This window comes from Larimichthys crocea, chromosome X, assembly GCF_000972845.2.
Source record: "Larimichthys crocea isolate SSNF chromosome X, L_crocea_2.0, whole genome shotgun sequence".
NCBI lineage: Eukaryota > Metazoa > Chordata > Actinopteri > Sciaenidae > Larimichthys > Larimichthys crocea.
In genome coordinates, this window is record NC_040020.1 from 25,401,522 (window position 1) to 25,423,947 (window position 22,426).

At 41.1% G+C, this 22,426-nt stretch overlaps 2 protein-coding genes across 4 annotated transcripts; one reads left to right on the forward strand and one right to left on the reverse strand.

Moving 5' to 3' along the window:
- Window positions 1-102: 102 nt before the first annotated feature.
- LOC109136586 (uncharacterized) lies at window positions 103-12,134 on the forward strand. Of its 3 annotated transcripts, none has more exons than XM_019253655.2 (21): window positions 103-232; window positions 559-688; window positions 793-901; window positions 1,570-1,663; window positions 2,469-2,619; window positions 2,701-2,818; window positions 3,748-3,873; window positions 3,967-4,029; window positions 4,108-4,230; window positions 4,328-4,483; window positions 4,572-4,625; window positions 5,462-5,688; window positions 5,767-5,846; window positions 6,719-6,808; window positions 6,912-6,989; window positions 7,090-7,194; window positions 7,313-7,418; window positions 9,608-9,680; window positions 9,918-9,963; window positions 10,745-10,797; window positions 10,902-12,134. In XM_019253655.2, the coding sequence occupies exons 2-19, from the start codon at window positions 568-570 to the stop codon at window positions 9,934-9,936; spliced, it is 1,893 nt and encodes a 630-aa protein (XP_019109200.2). In that variant the 5' UTR covers window positions 103-232; window positions 559-567; the 3' UTR covers window positions 9,937-9,963; window positions 10,745-10,797; window positions 10,902-12,134. The 3 variants fall into 3 exon arrangements, with proteins under 3 accessions (XP_019109200.2, XP_019109201.2, XP_027138897.1); XM_027283096.1 differs by having other exon boundaries at window positions 124-238; window positions 556-688; XM_019253656.2 differs by lacking the exon at window positions 9,608-9,680.
- On the reverse strand, window positions 11,302-22,059 carry smcr8b (Smith-Magenis syndrome chromosome region, candidate 8b). The gene is made up of 6 exons (XM_010733641.3): window positions 21,275-22,059; window positions 18,538-18,950; window positions 16,425-17,185; window positions 15,838-16,281; window positions 14,072-14,576; window positions 11,302-12,984 (listed from the first exon to the last, which is right to left on the reverse strand). The coding sequence occupies exons 1-6, from the start codon at window positions 21,455-21,457 to the stop codon at window positions 12,543-12,545; spliced, it is 2,748 nt and encodes a 915-aa protein (XP_010731943.3). The 5' UTR covers window positions 21,458-22,059; the 3' UTR covers window positions 11,302-12,542.
- Window positions 22,060-22,426: the final 367 nt, after the last annotated feature.

The window sequence follows — 22,426 nt, forward strand, 5'->3', positions numbered from 1 at the left end:
TATTTTATTTTATTTTATTTTATTTATATGAGGCTTGTGTCTGCATTTTCTGTATTTCCCCGCTGCGCCACACCGCTGCAGTCCAGTAGGTGGCGGTCATGCGCATATAAACCGCCAAATTGATCCAACGACGACGACGACGAAGAAGAAGCCGCGTCACATCCGGTGATACGGTTCGAGAGGCGCCAAAAAACAAAACAAGTCGTTCATCTGGTTTAAAAGGACGATAAAGGTGATACAGCTGAAACTATTCTGTCATTTACGAAACTAAAACAGTCATTTAAACATGTTTGAATCTGTTTACGTCGCTGTTCAGTTTATATGACGTGAAGAGCGGAGTTTAGTTTGTCTCTTTGAAGTAACAAAAAGTCTGTTTGCGGATTAATGCTGCTTTTATTAAAGACACAGTGAAGTGTCGTACATATTATTCATCCTGCACGTTTTAAAGACGACAAACAAGCCAAACCTGAAAGCTGTGAGCTCTGACAGAGGCAGTCTGAATGGTTTGTATGTGTGTGAGCTGATGGTGATGATGACTCTCCTTCTCTTCTGTGTCAGACATCACTGATGTGTTCAGCGGTGGACAGTGCAGAAATCATCATCCTCAGTGATGATGATGAAGACATATCCTGCAGTGAAGCCTCGGTTCTCTTCGTGGAGGACGTGAATAAGAAGAAGAAGAAGAATGGTAAACACCTGTGTTTACTTCACACACACACCAGCCTGTATTTACATGTGTGTGTAGTTGGATCATGTTGTGTGTAACCAGCTGTTTCTTCCTCTGTGTGTCAGACTGTCCTCTGCCTCCCACCGCTCTGGATGAAGACCTGGTTGTCACCTTCTCTCATCGTGCTGAGGTGCTGCCTCACGCTCGCTATGACTGCCCCATTCATCCTTTCACGTGAGTCAGTCGCCACATACACTTTGTGAAATGCCCATCGGTGGCTTTCGCCTCTCCGTTAGTGATGAAGCTACAGAACTAGTTTGTACTTTCTTGCTCTGTGTGTATTATATGCTGATGGGTTTGACTTTGGCCACCAAAAACCTTCAGTTTTATACTTTTATACTATTTAATACTTGTATTCTGTCACATATTTAGTCATTTTCACTCAAACAACTATAGTTACAAGTTACTTAAATATTCAGGATTTCTATAAGAGAAAAATAATATAATAAGAAATGCTACAGAGTGTTATTCCAGCGTGTCATGTAGGGGTTACACAGGGTCAAGCGTGTGTCTTGAGGTCACTGTAGTGACGGTGTTAAATCTCTCCTTGAGATACAGAGCAGCTGTACGTTTGTGTTTAGGAAAGCAGGTGCCATTTTGATCATTACTGTGGAAACCGAGGTCAGAGGATAGGGCTGTCTCACTCCCTCGACACAACAGATAGGTACATAACGTAGACTAATGACCAGTTGGCTAATACTTTATACTTTAGAAGTATTGAGTATGACCCTTTAGGGACAAAGAGTAGTCGTGTCACTATCATCATATCTTGGACACCTGTGCATTGATGAGTAAAATTCTTCACAACAATATTCACACCGCTTCTCTTTTGTCCTTTTCAGTGCTACAGATTGTGAGATCGGAGGTGCCGTTGCCAGTAACCAGCTCATTTGTGATCAGTGCTTCTGCTACATCTGCGACAAGCTGGCATCATCAGTATGTGTTGATGTAGTCTGTAAGCTGTTTACACGGCTACACTGAGTTACTATCATGCACAGCACAAACACGGATAAAGCAAAACTCTCTTAGTGCATGTTTAAACAAAAGAGAGTAATTATTCTCCTTTTCCCACAGTTAGTCTTGTCAGATTCAATAAACTGCACCGTCACTGGAAGCTTATTACCAGTTTTTGTTGCTTGCCGTCTTTAAAGCGTCCAGACACCTTTTATAACATTTGAAGTATAATAGTAACACGTTTGCAATACAGCAAGTTAGTGTAGAAGAGCTCAGACTGTCTGATCCTCGATACATTGTTGAATTGTAGCTGTCTAATTCTGTGAAGCTGAAACTTTCCTGCTTCATAACAAGTTCCTTTTCAGAGGCGGTTACAGGGATTTTTGTAAATCACATAGCATCATTGTTATCACACTGTCATGATAGTGAGTTACTCTGTGATTAATTCTCAACAGAAATCTGAACATCATAAGCTGACAAAGGTGATATTTCTATATTTATTGCAGGTCTGTGTTGAAATTTTGGAATTTCTGTTTGTATATATATAACTCTCAACGTGAAACTCTTACTCGTAGATCTAATATGTATTTGCTGAAATCAAATTTATTGATTGATGTACTCGGAGATTTACAACAAAATCAGGGGAAAAAGCTTCAGTAGCACGTGCTTGAAGCAGCTGCTCTGGACAAAATGAAGACAAATTATTTCAAGTTTTGCTTTTGCATTGTTCGTATTATTTTTCATTTTTTAAATACTCACAGCTGCATTTGTTTGTGTGTGTGTTCAGTGTGTACTGTGGTGTCACAGCGGTGTGTCTCACTGCAACAGCCACAAGAGGAGCGACTTCTGGAACAACCTCAGAAACAGCTTGTTGCTGGGACGACTGAAGGCGTTCAACCTCACACTATCTGAAATAGATGCTCATCTCCGACACGCAGGTAAAACCTTAGAAAACCTCAGACTGAGCCACTCCTTGTATGACTGTGATTACATGTTGTGTCACTGTTTCACTTGTCCAGAGACGATGCTGCAGAACTTAAGACAAGAGCTCGCTGCACAGTTTTCCTTCTTCCAGAAGGGAAAGATGGTAGAGGAATACGGTTTGAGCATACCGGGCCAACAAGGCCTCATCTACGAGTGAGTGACAGAGCAGAGCTGTTCATAATACTGTTATCCCCTTTACATGATCGTACACAATGTATACACCAGAGATCTGTGATTTATGTACTTATTTATTTATTTATTTATTTTAAAACATGAAAGTCACAAGGATTCACCCTCATCTATGAACCCAGTCGGTTTGGGATTCACCATATGGCCCAAAGTATCCGGACAGTCAAACATCGAACCTATAAATGAAACCATGTGTATCAATATGCTGCCATAACAGCCTCCACCCTCCTGGGAAAGCTCAGGGTTTGCAGGGATTTGCTCCCGTTCGAAAGAGCAGCAGTAAGTCTGAGTACCGTTACATCGCAGTCAGCTTTCCAGTTTATCCCGAAGGTGTTGGACGGTGTTGAGGTCAGCGCTCTCGGCTAGGCAAGTTTTTCATGTTGATGTTGAAATGAGGAAGTTTCGTCTCCAAACTGTTGCCACAAAGTTGTAAACACTCTAAAGCATCATTGTATGCGGTTGCATTAAAGGGGCGCTCAGTGATTTTTGCACATGAAGTTCAGTTTACTCATCATAGAGAGTTTTATCAACTTCTGTGGCTTCAGAGGAGTTTTGTCAGATCTGAGAAAATATGATTGTTAGATCTGTGTAAATATTATAAAATGTGCAGTATATGAAAAGTGTCACAATGTGTAGTCATGTTATAATGGTGCTATATAAATAAAACTGAAGTGAAGTGAAATAATTTCCACTTCAATGACTGATCTGTCCACATACTTTTGGCCATGAACTGTTTTTTAATTTGGATTTACCATCCTGTGTGGATTAAGATATACCACCAGGTTTAGATCCAAGAGGGACTAAAACTATAACTAAACTCTACATTATGTTTCAGATCAAGAACTGACATTAACAAAAGTGACATTTTGGTGCATCTCAATTGTCTTTTGCAGTTACACACCCGTGTATGAGCTTGTGTCATCATTCCTAAATAAGGCAGATAAACAGGGCGGCAGAGCTGCTGCCATCATGAGACTGGGAGCTGCTGAGGACTTTATTCGACATTTTCAAGTAGCAGGGTACGCACACACACAAACCGTCACAGTTAAAAAACTTTGTGTCTGAATTTTCCTCAGTCGATGTGATTTATTTATTTTCTTTTTTCTCTACAGGGCTTTCATCATAAAGTCTCCCACGGCTAATGCTGCTGAAGCCAAAGTAGTATTACTGCAGAGGTACATGCACGTGCACACAGGCGGATTCCATCTCTAACTCATTTACATATTTACCTTCTTCTTCCACGTGTTTTTCAGGGTGATATCATCATTGCAGAGACAGATGGTGATGGATGATTTTACTCCAGAGTTCGCCCGCAAACTGCAGGATTTCTACAAGAAATTATATTTCCCCACCGAGGTGAAAAGCCTGAGGAACAGGTGTGTGTTTGTTCAAATGATAATAACAGTGTGTTGAAGCCTTTTTGAGTGTTATTATAACTTCGTGTGTGTGTGTGTGTGTCTGTGTATCCTTCAGCCTGTGTGTCCGTCCTTGGGACGATGTCCTGCTGGTGTCTGTGCTGAAAGGACAGAATGTGATGGGCGTCCGAAAAGACAAAGGAAAGAAGGACGTCCTGATTGAACAAATCTCTATAGTGTCACTGAGAACAGAAGCGCTACAGCGACAGCACAGGTACAACATGCACACAGACACACACTCACTTCACACTTTTACAAGTTGCTTATAAAACTAAACCCGGCCGTGTTATCGCTGTCTGCAGGTACAGAGAGTTGTGTCGCTACCTGCGAGTCATCCGATCTGATGACTCCAAACTGTGAGTGTTCAAATAACCAAGAACATTTAACACACTGTGTGACTGATTATATAATTTCATTAAGTTGTTTTCCCTAAATACCTTTCATTAATTATTTATCATTCAACATGATGAAAGTTTACATGCCATCATGGGATCAAGGGTCTAAAAACATTTCGCCAAATCGCTTGATCTCTTTCACACGAGTGAAATGGCTGATGGTGTGACATCACGCAACCCTGTGATGGAGATGGCAGTACGATAAATCTTTGCCTGAAAAGAGGAAGAAAAGAACAAAAATGATCCTCTGTTGTTGCTCCAATCGTGTGTCTGTGTCTGTGTGTCTGGTATATGGGCAAAAGAACTAACAATGGATCCCAGAATATGACATATGGTAATTTCAATTCAAAATAAGCTATGAGATTGCTGAAATGTAATTTTAGTTTTGCTTTTCCTGTAATATTTTGCTTCATCACCATGATGTCGTCATGTCCATGCACGTAGTGTGCAGCTATGATCAGCTATGAGCTAAAAAGTGATGGCAGGATAGTGAGATCAGGTAAAAATGAATGTTTCAAAAGCACTGAAGACAACAATAAATAGTCTTATGAAGAATTTAAAAAAGAAACATCATAATGGTCGTTTTTGGAGAGTATTGGAGAGAATATTTTCTGAGGTGGTATGTGATGCTAAATATTTTCAAATTATATGAACACTTGCATACAAAAGTAAATCTCCCTGTTCCTGTTTTTAAAACAACAAATTTCTGCTTCTGTAACTAAAATATGTTCAAAATGGAATCATATTTATTTGTATAATATTTAGACATTAAATTGTTTGTTTTGTGTCTGCGTCAGTCTCCAGCAGCTACGAGACCTCATCCCTATGTTCATGTGCATGGCGGCAGACTTTACGTCTGCTCTGGTCACTTTGTTCCCCCCGGTGAATCCTCCCGCGTCCCGCTTCACTCCGCACGTCTTCCACTTCTATCTCTGCATCTTTACAACAGCGACAGCACCGAAGATGGTGGCTAGTCATTCAGCACAGCTCTACTATTCTGATACAACGTGGGAACCGATTAATGGTCAGATATAGATGGATTAGAGATGTTTACACTAAAAGAAGGATTTTATGACCAGAAGTCAAACTCTCGTGTCTTTAGGTGCTGTGCCATTGAAGCGCGATGGGCTGGTGAAGTTTGCCCTCAGGGTTCAGAGATGCTGCCCTGCTGTCTTCACTGATGTAAGTCATCAACGCTCACAACAAAATGATGAGAACATCATCTCGTTATCGCTCAAACTTAACATCATCTTTAGTAAACACTAGAACTGACGTGAAACGTACTGAAAAACAATTTTTTTAAAATTGTAACTATTGTGTTATGTGTGTTTATTCAACAGTTAGATCTGACTGAAGTAATCTGATTGGACAAGGGTTGATGTAGAGCACAACATCACAGCTACAACTACGTGTGTCTCTCTGCTTTACAGATGATCTAACGACTGTTACATTGACAGTCATCATCTGTCTTTCCACCATAAAGATGAATATATTTCATCTTCATAAGTACTTTAAAAATACAGACAAGGGGGCAACAGTTTACTGCGTACTGCTGTTAGAAACTGAATACGATCAGCTGATGATAAACCTGATCAGCCACCATCAGTAATCGACACACAACCATTAATCAAACCAATAAATAACAGCAGTCAATGTCAGACAACCTCATACTGTAACAGTTTGCTGGTGTTTCTGTAGCACTGACAAAAAAATAAACAACGACATATTAGCAGTTCAATTCAACTAAAGCTCCCTGTGCTGTCTGGACAAACTTACAGTCTTTTTGTTAAGGTGGCATCAGTATAATCCATAGAAATAAACAATTTCTATACAATCTTTACATTCTGTCACCTCAAGAACTCTTTTAGTTAGCAGCATTATTGAAGTGAACATAGAACCATTTAAAATATTAATATAAGTATTGTTGTAGCCATTTAATAGTTTGTTATTTAAAGCATATTTTCCTCTTGTGTATGAACTCTGTTTAATAAATTAAGTTTGCCTTGCTATGCTTGCTTGTGTGTGATTGTATGTCTGACCCCTTTCTCATCCAGTCTCAGTGTTGGACCAGTTTACTCACAATCGTCAACGCACCTCATGGTTCAGTCACCGCTCTACCAGCGCCAAGCCCACAGTTTCTACACGTATGTATTTATGTTTATTTTTCACAGTTTTGGTTTATTCTTTAGCAGTAGCTGTTTTTTTGTTTTTATTCAATCTTTTCTCTCCTTCGTGTCCGGACTTTAGGAAGCAAAGGATGTTGTGAATCTGATAGTGCTCGACCAGCAATGGACAAACATACAGATCCCACGAAACTTTCAGGCGGTACGCATGTGACAATCTTCACACCTATACTCAAACCCATAGACGTTAAGAGTGGGTAAGGAAGTAGACTGTAATGTAAAATGTGTGTTTGTGTTCACAGGTGTACCCAGATCAGGCCTTGTTGTTGTTGGTAACAGGAGCTTTAAGTTTGAGAATCCTTAATTCTGCTCTGAGTCCAGCGCTCCCCGTGCTGAACACGTTTAAGGTAATCTTCTGTTCCCCTCCTCCTGTTTTAGCTGACCGTTTTCACGTTCCTTATCACATCCTGTGCATCTGTGACTGAAACAATATGAATGACATCTCATGATATTTCTGTCTCTCAGGACAACGCGTGGGCTCTCCAGTGGCTTTGGGACAGTTTGTCCTCCAGCGCAGAACGCCTCAGCTCCTTCCTACAGGAGCTCACACAGGAGATGACAAACATGTCAGGTGTGTGTGGACATCTTCCCTTCGTGACAAATCAATGCACTGAACTCTCATCAACCTCATCTGGGCGTTAAATCAACAAAAATAGGTTTTCACCAGGAGGACAGCACCTAGAAAATATTCCGATCTTTTACTTCAAAATGCTGAAATACAGAAGGATTTAACGTTTTAACTACTTTACATACAGTTAGCTAGTTTAGTCCACTGGTTCTCAAACTAGAGTCACAATATAAAGATAAAAGTTACAGGAATTAATCAGACATTTCTGTTAATTATCTTGTTGCTGTTTACTTAATTGTTACTTTTTGTAAATTGTTAGATAATTTCAGAAATTAGGTCCAGAACCACTCCATGTTTTTCTCATGGAACGATTGTGGTTAAATATTTGTGAGGTAAAAAGTGAAATATTTCCCTCAGCTTTGTAGAAGTAGGGGAGCGCTACTGAACAATGTCGGAGTAACATGCGTTTCCCTTTAACTTAAATTAATACTTCTAATACACAAAAACAAATATTTACCCTACCTGCCCAATATTATGAATTGTAGAAGAAAAATCAAATAAGTAAACTAACACCTCAAAGCTGTACTCAAGTACAAATGAATGTACTTGACTGGCTGACATTTATTCGATGCAGACGGGTTATTTGATGCAACATGAAAAAGTGTCGACCTCTAGTGGTAACAGGTAGGAATCGCACTGACTTGCGACCTCACAGATCTGTGCCGCTGCTCCCTAAAGGACTGCATGCTTTAATGTCTTTGTCAGAGTGTCTGAGACTCTCGTGACTGCAGGAAAAACATCTCTGTAGCTGCCAATGGTTGCTTATGAGAAGACCGTCCCTGCTGTGACGAATGTAGACGAGATGAGGCCTCCTCTTATTCAAACGTTCTGGACGTGTTCCAGACTGGAAAAATACTGTAGAGACTTTTTCCCAAAACTTATCCCCGAATCTTCAATTTTGAAGCAGAGCCAACCCCTTAGTCGCCCTTTTTGTCACCACTGGAGGGAATGATGTGCGCCTGACTCCAATCGAGATAAAAAACTTTATTGATCCCACACCGAGAAATTCACTCGTACGGCAGCTTACAAACGCTGCACACTGTCTTTTAGGCCAGGTGTGTGATATTACTAAGATAGAGGGATGTTACCCTGCCACAGCACACTCAGTGGCTGAGGGACGTTATCTCCTGTCTCGACCTTGAAAAGATGCGCTACTCAGTCTGTAACTCAAACAAGAAGTTCCAAAAGGTGTGGGGACCTTTCCTAAAATACTTGAAGTCTGTACTGAAAGTCTGTGCCAGTTTATCAGTTCCTAAAATCTTCTTCTTTATTGACTTATTCACTTTTCTTTTCTTTATTTTGTTATACTAAACCCGACTTCCAGCAGTCTTCTACAATACTCAACAGTCGGTAACACTTTATTTGAAGGGGTGTTCATAAGACTGACATGACATTGTCATAACTATGACATGACACTTGTCATGAACATTAATGAATGTCAATGACTGCTGTCATTAAGTGTCATGCGGTTTCTTATGTCATCTTTTACTGTCAACTTGACATTGTTTGGGGTGTCTTTGTTATACTAAACCCGACTTCCAGCAGTCTTCTACAATACTCGACAGTCTTATGTAATTCTCCGTACATGGGGCTGTGATGCTGCTTTATCAAAGATCTCTACTCTGTAAAAGTGTTTTGTTGTTTGCTGCAAAACTTGTAAACTAATATAAACATGTTTATTTGTGTGAACTGATATACTTGTTGTCTAAATGGACTGAAACTGAGCGGATGAGCAGATGCCAACATTTATATTAAGAAAACAAGGAAGCATTCATGTTTCAAACGAGGACAGAAGGCCGTGATTGTTTGTCGTTTCTGCTTAATTAAATGATTTCCGAGAAGTAAGAAGCAGCGTTCACAAAACTTCCAGGATGTAATCTACACTCATATCTGACTTGGATGTCTTACCTACTATATATGGACGCCTCACATCGTCTCTGCGGATTTGTATCACCTCACCTCTTTGCGTGTGCCGTCCATCCTTGTGCATGTACTGATACAAACACAATGACAGGCTCATCACAGCATTTCTCTGTTGTGCCACTAGTGATCAGCTCTTGTTCTCGTGCACGGTCGGCTTTGAGGTACAACACAGCCACAAAACATCGTGTGTCTTTGTCTGTCTCTGTCAGATGGGGATAGTTTGTTACCCTCTCTGCGTGCCCTTGTACCCACTCAGTCTTCTGAAACAGAGAACTGGGACCAGTGAGTCATATTTAATTCATAACTTCCTGCAGCAAAAACACCACAACCCCTTTTGAACTTGAAAGTTTTTGGCTGTGGATGTGATCTGTCGCCTTGTTTTCTATCATCTCTCCTGATGTGGTGGTGATCGGCACTGACTGTAAGTCGCTCTGTCACACGTGGTGATCCCTCGTGGTGTGTCTTGAATGTTGTGGTGGTGATTTAAACTTCTGTCCTCTCTTTTCTTTCCTTGTGCAGGAAGTCCGGTGGCTCTTAGACTCTACCAAGTGTCGCAGTGTCAGCTGTAAGTCTCACAAATCTCATCAGACGCTCCTTCCTCTGGGCCCTCTCGTGTCTTTCTAAACTGTAGATAAAGGCACCATGTGCAGTATTTATCACTAAAGCACAATCTGAAATATGTTGAATGCTTTACTCTTCTCATTAAACAACCCAGTGTTGAAATGACTAATGATTGTACATAACATGGACCCAACACATTTTCTTCTTCAATTTAAATTCTGTATTCCTCTGTCTGTGGAAGTGATTGACTATGGAAGCCCTAAGCGGTCATACATTCATTCATACATTTTATTTGTAATCTGTTTTCTTGTGATATGATTAATTTAATTTGTTTTCCCTCGATCTCAAGTTATTTATGTCGTTATGTTGAAATAACAAATGTGGGTATCCAGAGATAATTTTCTCGAGGATAGTGTAATATATTAAATCACTGCAGATGGACTAGACTGTCCTTTTGTTTCCTGGAGCTCTCAAATAAATGATGTCATTGTCTCGGGGGGGGAAAACATTTTGTAATCACTTTTATTATTTCAAACACAAGATTTTAAACAAATTAAATGAACTTATCACGATAAAACTGAGGAAATAAATTCATGTATGACCACTTATGAGGGCCATAAAAGAAATGTTTAGACTATTAGACAACCTGATCTGTTTATTATGTACAGTCACTGTGCTGAGCTATCGTATTTGACCTGTGAGAAGTTAGAGAAACTTCATGAATGACTGAATGAATGACAGTTCATTGATTAATTGCCATAACAGTATTTTTTTTTTCTCCTCAGGGCTGATTCTCTTTCACATGAATAAGTCTATTTGCACAGAAAACAACCAAACTGTAAGTGTCTCAGACCTGCAAACATTTCATATGAAGTGTCCTCGTCAACAGCAGCTGGCATTTGTTAAATTATTATTTATATTTTTTGTCCTTGGTGGTTGTAGCTGATTCCACACTGATGTTACTGCCAAACACTGAAGGGAGTCGGTGTCTCCTCTGGACCGGGTCGAGGATCGCGGAGAGCTGACTGAGTGACAGATGAATGTGTCGGACAATGTTTCTACAGACACTACTTTCCTGGTGTCAACATCACTTTTCCTGTAATAACATTATACAGACACTTTATGTTACGCCCACGCTGATGGTCTAAACTCTGCACTGTGGGATTATTTTATTTGAACTGATTGGTGTTTTGTGTTCTGCTTCTTAAACTATTAATCTTCTGACACATAATCAGTGATCCACTAACCTGGAAATATTTACTTTTATCAACGCTCAAAGTGACTGTGGTTAAATAAAACTGGAAAATGTACTGTATTTGTGAAAATAAAGTGGATGATTGTCTAACTTGTAAAATATGACTTTATTTTCAGAGTAAATGTACACACACTGAAATAGGCTCAAATTTGCATCAAAACAGTAACAAACATAAAATACAGTGTAAAACAAAGAGGCTGTGGCTCTGTCTTTAGCTCAGCTGCAGTTTAGAGTTCGTCTGGAACGAATCAATCATAATTAATTAGCAGGTTCTTCTTAACTGTTTAAAAACCGTCAATTTAAAAACTCTGTGTCGTTACAAAGGCAAGTATAGCATAAGCTGAATAAAACATGTTTAGTTCATTTAAAGTTATAGGACAGATGATCTTCAGACAAACTCCCAAGGAAAACATTTTGGGAAATCAACTGTAACTTCATGGACTCTGCACCGGTTGCCTGGCAAATGATCACCTGGCAACCAATCCTGATTTTGTGAGGATCAAAAACAAAATGTGAGCACTGAGCTCATCATCTCTGCCATAAACTTTTATGAAGCTTATAATGTTTCAGTTTTTGTCGACACTGTGTTTACTGTTGTGGTTGTACAGCAGTGTTAAACTGGACTGAGGTTACACATGAGAGGGACATGATATTAAAAACACCTCAACATGATGCAGCACAATGATAAACTGAAAAAGAGGAATAAATACCTCTGACGTTGTCAACAAAAACTGAAAGCTTTGAGTTGTATTCAATCACATTAGATTGTCCAGTCGTACCTAATGAAGTGGCCTCTTAACTGATGCACAAACAGATTAATATTGTGATATAAGTCGACTGAGAGGAGACAGAATTTTAATATAAACCCTGAGAACCAGTTTTAAACTGCAGCTAAACATGTTAAATATTAAATCACAAAACAGCAGAGCTGAAAGACTAGCGTCGGGCTTGTAAAAGTAAATAATTACCGGTCCACGTAGATCTAAAACAATAATACCGTGCTGGTTTAACAGTAATCTGAGATGTGTTGTCTGATCCAGTGTTTATTTGTGGCTCAACTATCTTAAAATTCACGTGATTCAGTAACAAGCCTTCATCTTAAAAACATAAAACAGTCCAGTAGTTCAGCTGTCGAGGTGCCATTGAGGCACTAGTGCATTTGTGTCCAGATAAATGTCCCACAGCATCATGGGAGTAAAAATCATGCATACACACGTCGTTAAACACTGCAGATAAAAACATATAAGTGTGACTGTCGTGTCTGACAGCGGCAGAGAAATCAGTGCAAATGTTTAAAGGTATCGCAACAGACTATCTTCATCCAGCGTCTATGTTGCGTGTGTGTTTCTGTGCACGTGTGCTGAAGAGTAAGAGAATCTTAAAACCGGTGGTCCACGTCCGGCGTGGCGCTGTTTGATGAGGTCAGACAGGTAATGCACCACCCTCAGATCATTCTCACTGCTGCAGAATCCTCGCGTCAACAGGAAGTTGTCTTTCTCGGCCACGTCTTTGCCCCCGGCAGTGTTTGGACGCTGTTTTGCGAATGTGTACAGCAGAGCCTGGTTGGCCAGTGCGGTCAGGCAGCTCTCCAGGTGCAGCAGGTAGGTGATGCCTCGGCTGATGCCGGTGTGAGGGTTGGCCAGTCTGCTGACGAGAGAGCCCGAGTATGACGGACAGTGCAGCGTCCTCTGGTCCAGGTCCAACAGAGCCAGATAACGACTGTAGCGGGTCAGAGAGTGAAGAACGCTGGCCGACGTGGTGGACTGTGATCTGGTGGAAAAAGAAAACAAGAGTTATTTAGCTTTTAATTTGTTCGTGCAGTCTCGAAACATCAGATATTTTACTGCCTTGTACATTTAAAGAAGAAGAAAGGGGTCAACGTGCTCCTTATTTTTGCAGACAGGGTTGCAGACACAATTATGTACGAGGAGTAGCAGGAAACTCCCTAGAATGAGGTCAGGTTGACGCCATTAAAAACAGAGAATCATCCAAAAGTATACACCATTATGTAGTATAATGGTGTATAAAAAGTTTGTTGTGAGATCAAAGGTGGGAGTGATAAGCTCCACAATAAGAGAATATGAAGGACATAAAAGATAGTGGACTGTGAGAGCAAGTCCGCTGCTCGTTTCTAAAATAAACTTATATTGAACTGTTGGCGACTTGTACAGGGTGTAACCAGCCTCTTGCCCAGCCCCCTGTAACCCTGATGGAGATAAGCAGTTATTGAAAATGGACAGATAAGATGATTTGTTTTAAAACTAAATGTCTGCTTGTGTTTCTTTTCCTATTGGACTTGGGCTGTAGCAACAATGCAATGTTTCCAGATATCATCAGTTAATTTGGCGATCTGATATTTGGAGAACTAATCTCGTCTCGCCTCAAGAACCTCGAGACCTCTTTAGCTTTTAAACGCTCTGCTTAGTTCAACAGCTAGTTGCTTAGTATGACAGTACCTAAAGGGAGAGTACAGTCAGTTTATTAACACTGAAAACAGCTGCCTGCTGCTGGATGAGCGCTTCTCTGTTTTCTCATTATTATTTTCTAAAAACCTTCCCTGTTAGGCAACATTGCAACAAAGAGCCATGCCTCGAAATAACACAACAAATATTACCAGCTTCAATATGCTCTGTGGTTATTGCAGCATAGTGTAGTAAGTCTTTGTTTTAGATTAAACAGAAATATAAAAAGGTGCTATGGACGAAGAAGCTTTTGATACTGAAGATGCAGGAGATTAAATACATTTTCTTTAGGACTCTGTTGATTGTGGATCTGGTATTGACATAAAACTAAATGTAAAATAAAACAAACATCAGATTACAAAGGCAGGTAGGTGATCAGCAGTCTCATGGAGCACCTGTGTATTCCTATCAGTCTCCAGGTAAGCAGGTCGGTCAGCTGCAGCGGCGTGGTCAAACACGACATCGCAGCATTCCCATCAGGACCAGGAGCAGGCAGGAAGAGACTCAGAGCGTCCACCAGTTTTCTAACCAAACCCTCGTCTCCTCCGACGACGACCAGCGGCCGGCCGCTCAGGAGACAGAACACGGCATGCTGGCAGAATGAGTTCTGTTTGAGGAACCTGAGTGCTCGGAGTCCAGCCTTCCTTCTCCTCCTCTTGTCGGAGCGAGTGCTGGTGTGGACATTTAAGGTGGGAGAGGGCAGATCTGAGGAGCCGTTGAAGCTGGTGCAGTCAGACGCCTCGTCGATGCTCAGCAGCCTGACAGGAGCGCAGGGCGGAGTCCAGCCGTCAGCATCAGCCAGGGTAACAGGAGGAGCGAAGTTCACATGAAGGTCGGGCACCGACTGCGCCGCCTGATGGACTTCAGACCACTGAGGCGTCGACTCCACCGCTTCTTCAACTAACAACAGTAATAAGAGGTTGTGTTAAAGGATGTTATGTGACATTTCTGCCAACACATCCACATAAATGTTACAAACTTCTCTCTTTAAAGATTTATTACAAACAGCATCTTAGTTTGTTCAGTAATAATAACATAACATTACAGGAAAAGGAAGTGACTGTCAGCTGTAAACATCCATCAGAATTTGTTGACTGACTTCCTTGTTCAGCTTTGATTTGACATACTAACGCACTTATGTGTCCGCTTACTTTTTTACCTTCAAATTAAAAGTGGTTTAGATGGTGGTGTTTCCAGATATCAGCTATTAATTTGGTGAGAATCATAACCAATAAAGACGATAATGTTCACTCAAGGACCTCTCGTGTTTCCAGTGATTCATAGTTTTTGTTTTATACCACCATTGTCTGCTCACTCCTCTTAACCGGCTGGTAGAGGCACAGTGTTCGCCATTTTATGACATGTGCTACAACACTTCCCACAATCAGCGAGGCTAAAAACAGGGATTACCTAGTCTGTTAGAAGTATTTTTTTTTCCGTGGCTCAAAAACTGCAATCCATAAAAAAGTTTGGTCTCATCTTGAATTAGAGTGCAGATGAATTCCACAACTATCCACTAAAGTTCAGCATGATATGAGATAAATAAATCCACGTTTTTTTGTTGTTTAAGATTAAGATTTACAAATCTTCTAGTTTCATCAGTTCTGTCCACTGTTGTGAGCTGCCACTCACTTATGCCACAGGGCATAAAAGAGAAAGCACCGTGAGAGGAAGTCAAGTTGCTCAATGGAGCAAACTGTTTATCTAGTTCGGCTTATTTACAGGACTAAGATCCATTTGGATGTTAGTATGTTCACCGCGCTCCATTTTGGTCTCCGCTATCAACGCTGGAGGGGAATATCTGTCTCTTTAGCTGCTAAATGCTCCACTTAGTTCACCTGCTAGTATGTCTGTACATACAGTTAGAGTACAGTCAGTTCACAGCTCTCTGCTGTTTGTCAGAGATAACGGACTGGAAGAGTCGGGTTATAAAAAACAAACAAACAAATGGAAAAAAAGAGAGATATAAAGATATGTTCTTTCAAACTCTGTATCCTTTCTCATCCTCATGCAACGAGCCCATCACAGCGTGAAGTGGGTGAAAATCATTGTTTTTTTAAATATACAAAACAAGCAGAGAGGAAGTGACAAGCACTTCCTCTCTGCTTGTTTTGTATATTTAAAAAAACGATGATTGAAAATGTTGTACGAGTTGTATTACCTTGCAGTAGTGTGGATGCCTTCTCAGGTTTGTCTTCATGGATTTCATTGCTCTTCAAACACTCAGTGACCTGCTCCTCCTTGATTACAACCTCATCACGAACAGTTATTTGCTTTAAGGATTCATCTCTGTCACCACAGTCGTCATCGTCCTGAACATGCCGTTGGTTTTCATCCTCGTTTAATGAAGTTACTGCCGTTGAAACCTTTTCCTCTTTGAGGACATCGGACGACTTCTCATCGTCAAAGTCGTTACTCGGAGGTTGGTGCTCTGCTTCTTCCTCTGTGATGGCGGTGAGGTCGTCAGGAAAGATGGACTCAGTTGTGCTGAGTACCTCGATGCTGTCCTCACTGTTGGCTCGTCTGGCGTACGCTCGCCCACGCCTGACGCCTGCATCTACAGCGGCTCGCTTGTACGAGGCGTCCATGATCCCAAGTGGAGTTTCTGTTAAAGAGGGGCAATCATTTCATCTATACGAAGGTCAAAATAGAGAAAAACTTTCATCACAATTTCCTAAAGCCCAAGATAAATCTATAAATTGCATTTTTCTTGACACCACAAGCCATAAAACTCAAAGATGTTCCTACCTCTGCTGTCAGATCCAGCAACGTCATGCTGCGTCCGATAAGACTTCTCGGTCCCGAGCACTTCAATGCTGTCGCCGCTGCTCACGCTTCCTGTCATTTCCATGAGAACATTGGGGTCAGGGGTCATTGTCCTGCTTTCTCCTGCCTCCAGTTTAATCGGGATCTCCTCCACGCAGGACGAGAAAGATTCCAGGCTCATCGGTTCTGATTGAAACCCCTCGCCGCCGCTCTGACTCCCCGTCGCTCTCTGCAGCTCTGCCTCGGCGCTCTCTTTCTCCTCCTCATCTCCATCCTCTGGGCTCCACAGCTCGAACAGAAAGTTGATGAGGTTGAGCTTCTTGGACAAGGAATGCGTGGTGCGAACAGTTCGCAGTACACTCCTGTCACCGCGTAGGCGGCGCTCCGTGTCGGCCAGCTGCTCCTTCATCAGTGACAGGAAGTAGCTGTTGCAAAGCTCCTGCAGAGGCTTCAGACGGCGCTCAGACCTGCAGGAGGTGGAGGTGGAGAAGGAAAAGGAAAGACACGGCTCAGGAGGCAGGGACGCAGTCGGATCAGTGAGGGAGTCAGCTGGGTCATACGGCAGAAAGTCCGGCTGTTTCATCTTCCTGTTTGGGTAGGACGTGACCTGGCGGAGAAGGTCTCTGTGATTTAAGATTGAACGCTCCACGGCTTCAAGCTCATCTGATTTTCCTCCAACCTCTGTGAGCCCATTTTCCATCCTTGGACGTTCTGCCTCCTGCAGCAGACACAGTCGGGTGTACCTGACACACACAGAGTTATATTTAGTCAGCAGACTTAGAGAGTAACTGCTTCACTGCCCTTAAAAGTTTCATCTTTGACCACATCCAGCATCACTGATGAGTCCTGGTGTACACCTGTGTGTCACAGCAGCAACGCCAGTGAAACCAAGATGTGTTGTGCTACACTTTAAACTACAATTTCTACTTTCCATGTAGCTATACGGGTATGATTTTGCCACTTCCAACATGTATTGCATGGATTGTATGTGTGATTTACACATGTGGGCTCACATCCATGTATGCAGTATGTTATTTGTCATGTAAAACCGTAAAATATTTTCAGGCTCCAGCTTCTGAAACGTGTTTTACATCGATATAAATCAAATATCTTGATCAGATTTGAGACAGTTGTTGCTGTTGTGATGTCTACTTGGACTCAGGCAAACTGTAAAGTGGATGCTCCTCACTGGTTGGGTTGTAGGAGAGAACAAATTATACTTTACACATCTGCTACTCATATCTGCAAAGCTGATCCAAATGAATTTGAATTTGAATATGTCGATATGTCAACATCGAAACACTTTCACCTAAAGTGACTGATTAGACTTCTCCTCAGAGCTGTGTGGGTGTGTACAGACTAAAATCTATTGACGTAACTGTCACTCACCTGTTAGCTTCGTTGCAGGGCTGGACAAATCATACATTAATCGTTCTAACTGGTACACAGTCTGGTGACTTCATATATTCCCAGTGTAGCACCGGTGTGACTTACTCTGGCTGATCAGACCTCTGCTAAAGGTGCAGTCACTTTAGGTTTCCATCCTTCCTGCGCACTGGTTTATATTCTGGTCGTGTTAATGTGGTACTAATGTACGAAATATGGTGAAACAGGCTAGAATATTTCTACATTTTGAAAACACAGTGTTTCTACTGGCCAACCAGGCACATCCGCCAAGTTAAAGCTGAACAAAGGTGAAGGACAAGTTCACCACAAACAACCATTCACCCTCACATTCACACCGATGGGCAATTTAGAGTTACCAATTAACCTGAATGTCTTTGGACTGTGGGAGAACATGCAAACAGAAGACCGGAACCTTCTTGCTGTGAGTCATGCACCACCGTGCCACATCAAAAACAGGAAATGCACACAGTCACGTGGGCTTCAATAGTGAACGAGAAACAGAGCAAATATTTGTAAAGGGAAGTGTGACTCTCCTGAATTTGTCGTTACTTAATCGGTTTCTTTGAAAGATATCTGTGATAAACTAATATCCAATAAGTTCCCAGTGTTGCATGCTGATGAATCAGTCAGGCTCCAACACATGTGTACATGTATATTCTTATTTCATCAAAGCACATCTTGAACTTACTCTAGTTCTTGTAATTTCCTCTGCAGCTCCATAGAAAACGCTTGTCTGTTTCCTGTCTTGAGGCTGTCAGAGGCCTGAGAGAAGCACGTCGACAGCTCGCAGAAGTTCTCCATCAGCTTCGCCTGGTCTGAGCACACGTACGCCATGCAGAAAGGACGCACCATACCTCGAGCCTCCAGGTCATACAGGGTCATGTGGTGTACATACGCGAACGCATCCTCCCCTGAATCTCCCAGAATCACTTTGGAGTCCTCGCTGAAGTTGAGGCGAGGGCCAGGGGACGCAGGAGGGACGTGCCCAGGGCCGGACGCCTGGTAGTCTACAGACATGATGCGAACGGAGAAGTGATTGAGGTCGAATGAGCCAATGACTCTGGGGTCATCCGGTATCGTCAGCACAGGTTTGGGCCCCACCTGGAAACATTATTATATCATATTAGTGTAAAAAACATCAGATTGTAATTTTTTAAACATAAACATCAAACTGTTTTGCTGCTTTTCTCTATTTTATAACTGTAAACTGAATCTCTGAGGACTTGCACTGTTGATCAGACAAAACAAGACATTTAAAAATATCACCTCTGGCTCTGGGATATTACAATGGACATTTCTTTGAAATAAATTCTGACATTTAATGGACAAAACAGTCAAATTTATCTGGAATAAAACTAATGAAAATAATTGCTCTTTTCAGTTCTACATTTATCAAAAGACAGATGGGGGAATGATGCGCAACAAACATCTCCAGCCGGACACAAACTTAATAACAAACTTTTATATCACTGTAAATTATTTATTTTATATTTTGGACTGTTGATTCTACAAAAATCACAACATGAAGACGTCACTTTGGGCTCTGGGAAACTTGTGATGAGCTATGTTTCACTATTTTCTAATATTCTATAGTCAAAAACAATTAATTCAATATAATAATAAAAAACAGTTTAGTCTGCAATGAAATAATCGCCACTCTGTCGGCATCACGTTGCATTATTGTCATTGTGTTTTTTTGTATTTCTTCTGTAATTTCTGTGGCTGTATATTTTCTAACAGTCTCTATACAGGATGTAGACTCGCACTAACCATGTGCAGAATATTACCGTGTGTTTTTTTGTTTACATTTTGAGTTGGTTTATCGTCCTAGTTTTTAGTTTTTCTTTTAGTTTCTAGTTGAAATGTTGTTTGTTGCGTGACTTGACTTCTGCAAGGCAACTTCTGTATTACCCACTGGGATTAATTACTGCTAATTGCTTAATCTATCATCATCACTGCAGCCCTAGTTGGATGTTGGATGTCATTCAGAGGACATCAGTGTACCTGTGTTTTCAAATATGTGTCATTTAGTTGAGTTCAAAGTGAAGAAACTTGTCACCAGATCACAGGAGAAGTTTTCAAAGTTCTTAATACTAGTCCTGAACCAGTTTCCAGTACTACGCATCTGACTACTCAGAGACACTCATTCCTGAGGGACCTTTCAGTTTTAGTTGCTGATATTTTTTAGTGACATTAGTGATTGTTTTAATTACTGTGTGTGTGTTAATGGCTGTGTTGTGTGACTGACTCCTCATCTTGTGAAGACTATAATAAACGTTTATGTTTTTTGCGCTCTTGCAGAAGCGATTTTAATCTCACTGAAACTTCCTGAATAAATTAATCAGTTGTGAAACCATGACCACATAAAAAAACAACTGAGCTGCAACATTAAGCTTGTTGAGAAAAAAACAACAACTCCACACTGTGTATTGTACAAACAAAACATATAAATAAGATATATTTCAGAGTTAGATATTTTGAGAATATTTCAGAACTTCAATAATTTACATAGATTACAACACAAAATACAAAACGAGCATGAGGTATATACAAAGGCACGAGGTAGATATGTTTAATGACTGTAGTTTAAAGAAATAGCTAAAATAAATACGTAAAAATAAGTAAATAACTAAATAAAAAAAAAAAAGATAATTTACAAAGTGTATGTGATTTTGGTTTGAAGGGATGTATATCATTATATTATTAAATCAAAGAGGGTAACACTACTGAATGTATTTTATTCAACATACTACTGCTATTGTGGTGCCATTATATATATACAATCCACTGTGACAAAACTGACATAAACCCTTCTCAGTTTTTGGTGACACTATCGGAAAGGTGATGATTCGACTTCTTATGTTTATTATTGAGGTTGTTGTACAGGAGTGCATATTACTGAGAGGTGTTTCTAATATTATGGCCCGCTCATGAGGTGGCCACAATATTAGAAACACCTCTCATTGTTACACAGTCTGCAAACTTCAACCTCAATAAACATAAACATAATTTACTCTCTGACAGTGTCGCCAAAAACTGAAAAATGATAAGATTCATAAAAGGTTAAAATTTACAACACAATTGTTGTACTGGGTCATAATGACACAACACAACAAACAAAATTCACATATTAATTATTTATCCATTTATTTATTTATACTACTTTTAAACTTATCCACCTCATGCCTTTGTATATAGACATTAGTATTATTAGTCTTTCTCCTTCTACTTACTGTTTACTCTCCTGTACTGATTTGTATCTATATATATATCTTTAATCTACTTTAATCTACATCCTTTGGCTGTTGATCTGTTGATGTGCTGCTGTCGGACAGGCTGTTTCCTCTGTGGATCTTCTCCCTCCATGAGAATAACTCTAAAAGACATCACACCTGTATTAAGTACAGTTTTTTAAAAACACACACCTGCTCTGAGAACTCAGCCACCAGTATGAAGTCCCTGTGAAAACGTGCGGAGGAGGTCCAAGGGTGGGACGGAGGTGTAAGTGGGATCGAGAACTCCTCAGGTAGAGCCTCCTGCTCCTCTTCTCCTCCTTCTCCAAACCCCTCGGTGCCGGTGAAGGCCAGCAGGTCCGGTGACCCGATCATCTTCAGCAGACCCCGTGTGGAGGCTCAACCCATGAGCGCCTTGATCTCACTGACTGAAGCCCGGGCTCGGTGCCGCCCGCCCGGCCTTCAAAGTCGGGTGAGTCAGCAACAAACAGACACTCACAAACTTGTTGCGCAGTTGTGTGAAGCCATGAAGACACAGATATGGACGCTGCTTCGAGTTCAAGCTGCTTCACCTCCCTCCCTCCGCCTTCCTCCTCCGACAACAAGCGGCGTTTTCAGGAACCGACATCAGAGAAAACTTCACGGAGAAGCGAAAGTTGTCTGCGGGCGGCAGTCACACGGTTAATCCGGGATCCGTGTTCCTGTTTCCCCCCGTGACCACCGAGCTAACCGTCCGCCTGGAGCTTGTCCGTCTGTGTGTCCCACATTTGACCGGCAGACTGACCCCTCTCTGCTCCGCAGCCATGTGACAGATGCCGGTGCAGCTCACTCGTGTTGTGGGAGTCTCTCCTCCCTTCATGGAGGTCCGGAGTCAGGTTAGACACCAGAGGGAAGACTTCCGGTCATCGATATCAAAATAAAACACGTGGGGTGTCAACATCCTACAGAATAAAGTCTCCATAAACATCTATGTTAAAATGTTCAACTTCACAGAGGAAATAAACATGTTGACAGCCTGGTACAAAAAAAAAAAGTTTGGCTCTCTATAGCTAATTTCCCCGTTAAATTATGAGTATACTGGGGTGTGTGTTTTCTGTCTTTTGTTGTAGTTTTATGTTTTTACTTTTCTTTTAATTTCTAGTTTTTCATGCAACTGCTCTGTTGTCTATATGCTGTGAAGCACTTTGGGCTACAATTCTGTATGAAAGGTGCTATGTAAATAAATAAAATTAAAGTTTTGCATATCTCGCCCACTCCCCTTATCTGGCATGTGTTTACTGAGGCCGGTAGGGAGAGATGATAAAAAAAATAGTTTAAGGACAAGAGAGAGCAGTTAGGGGAAGT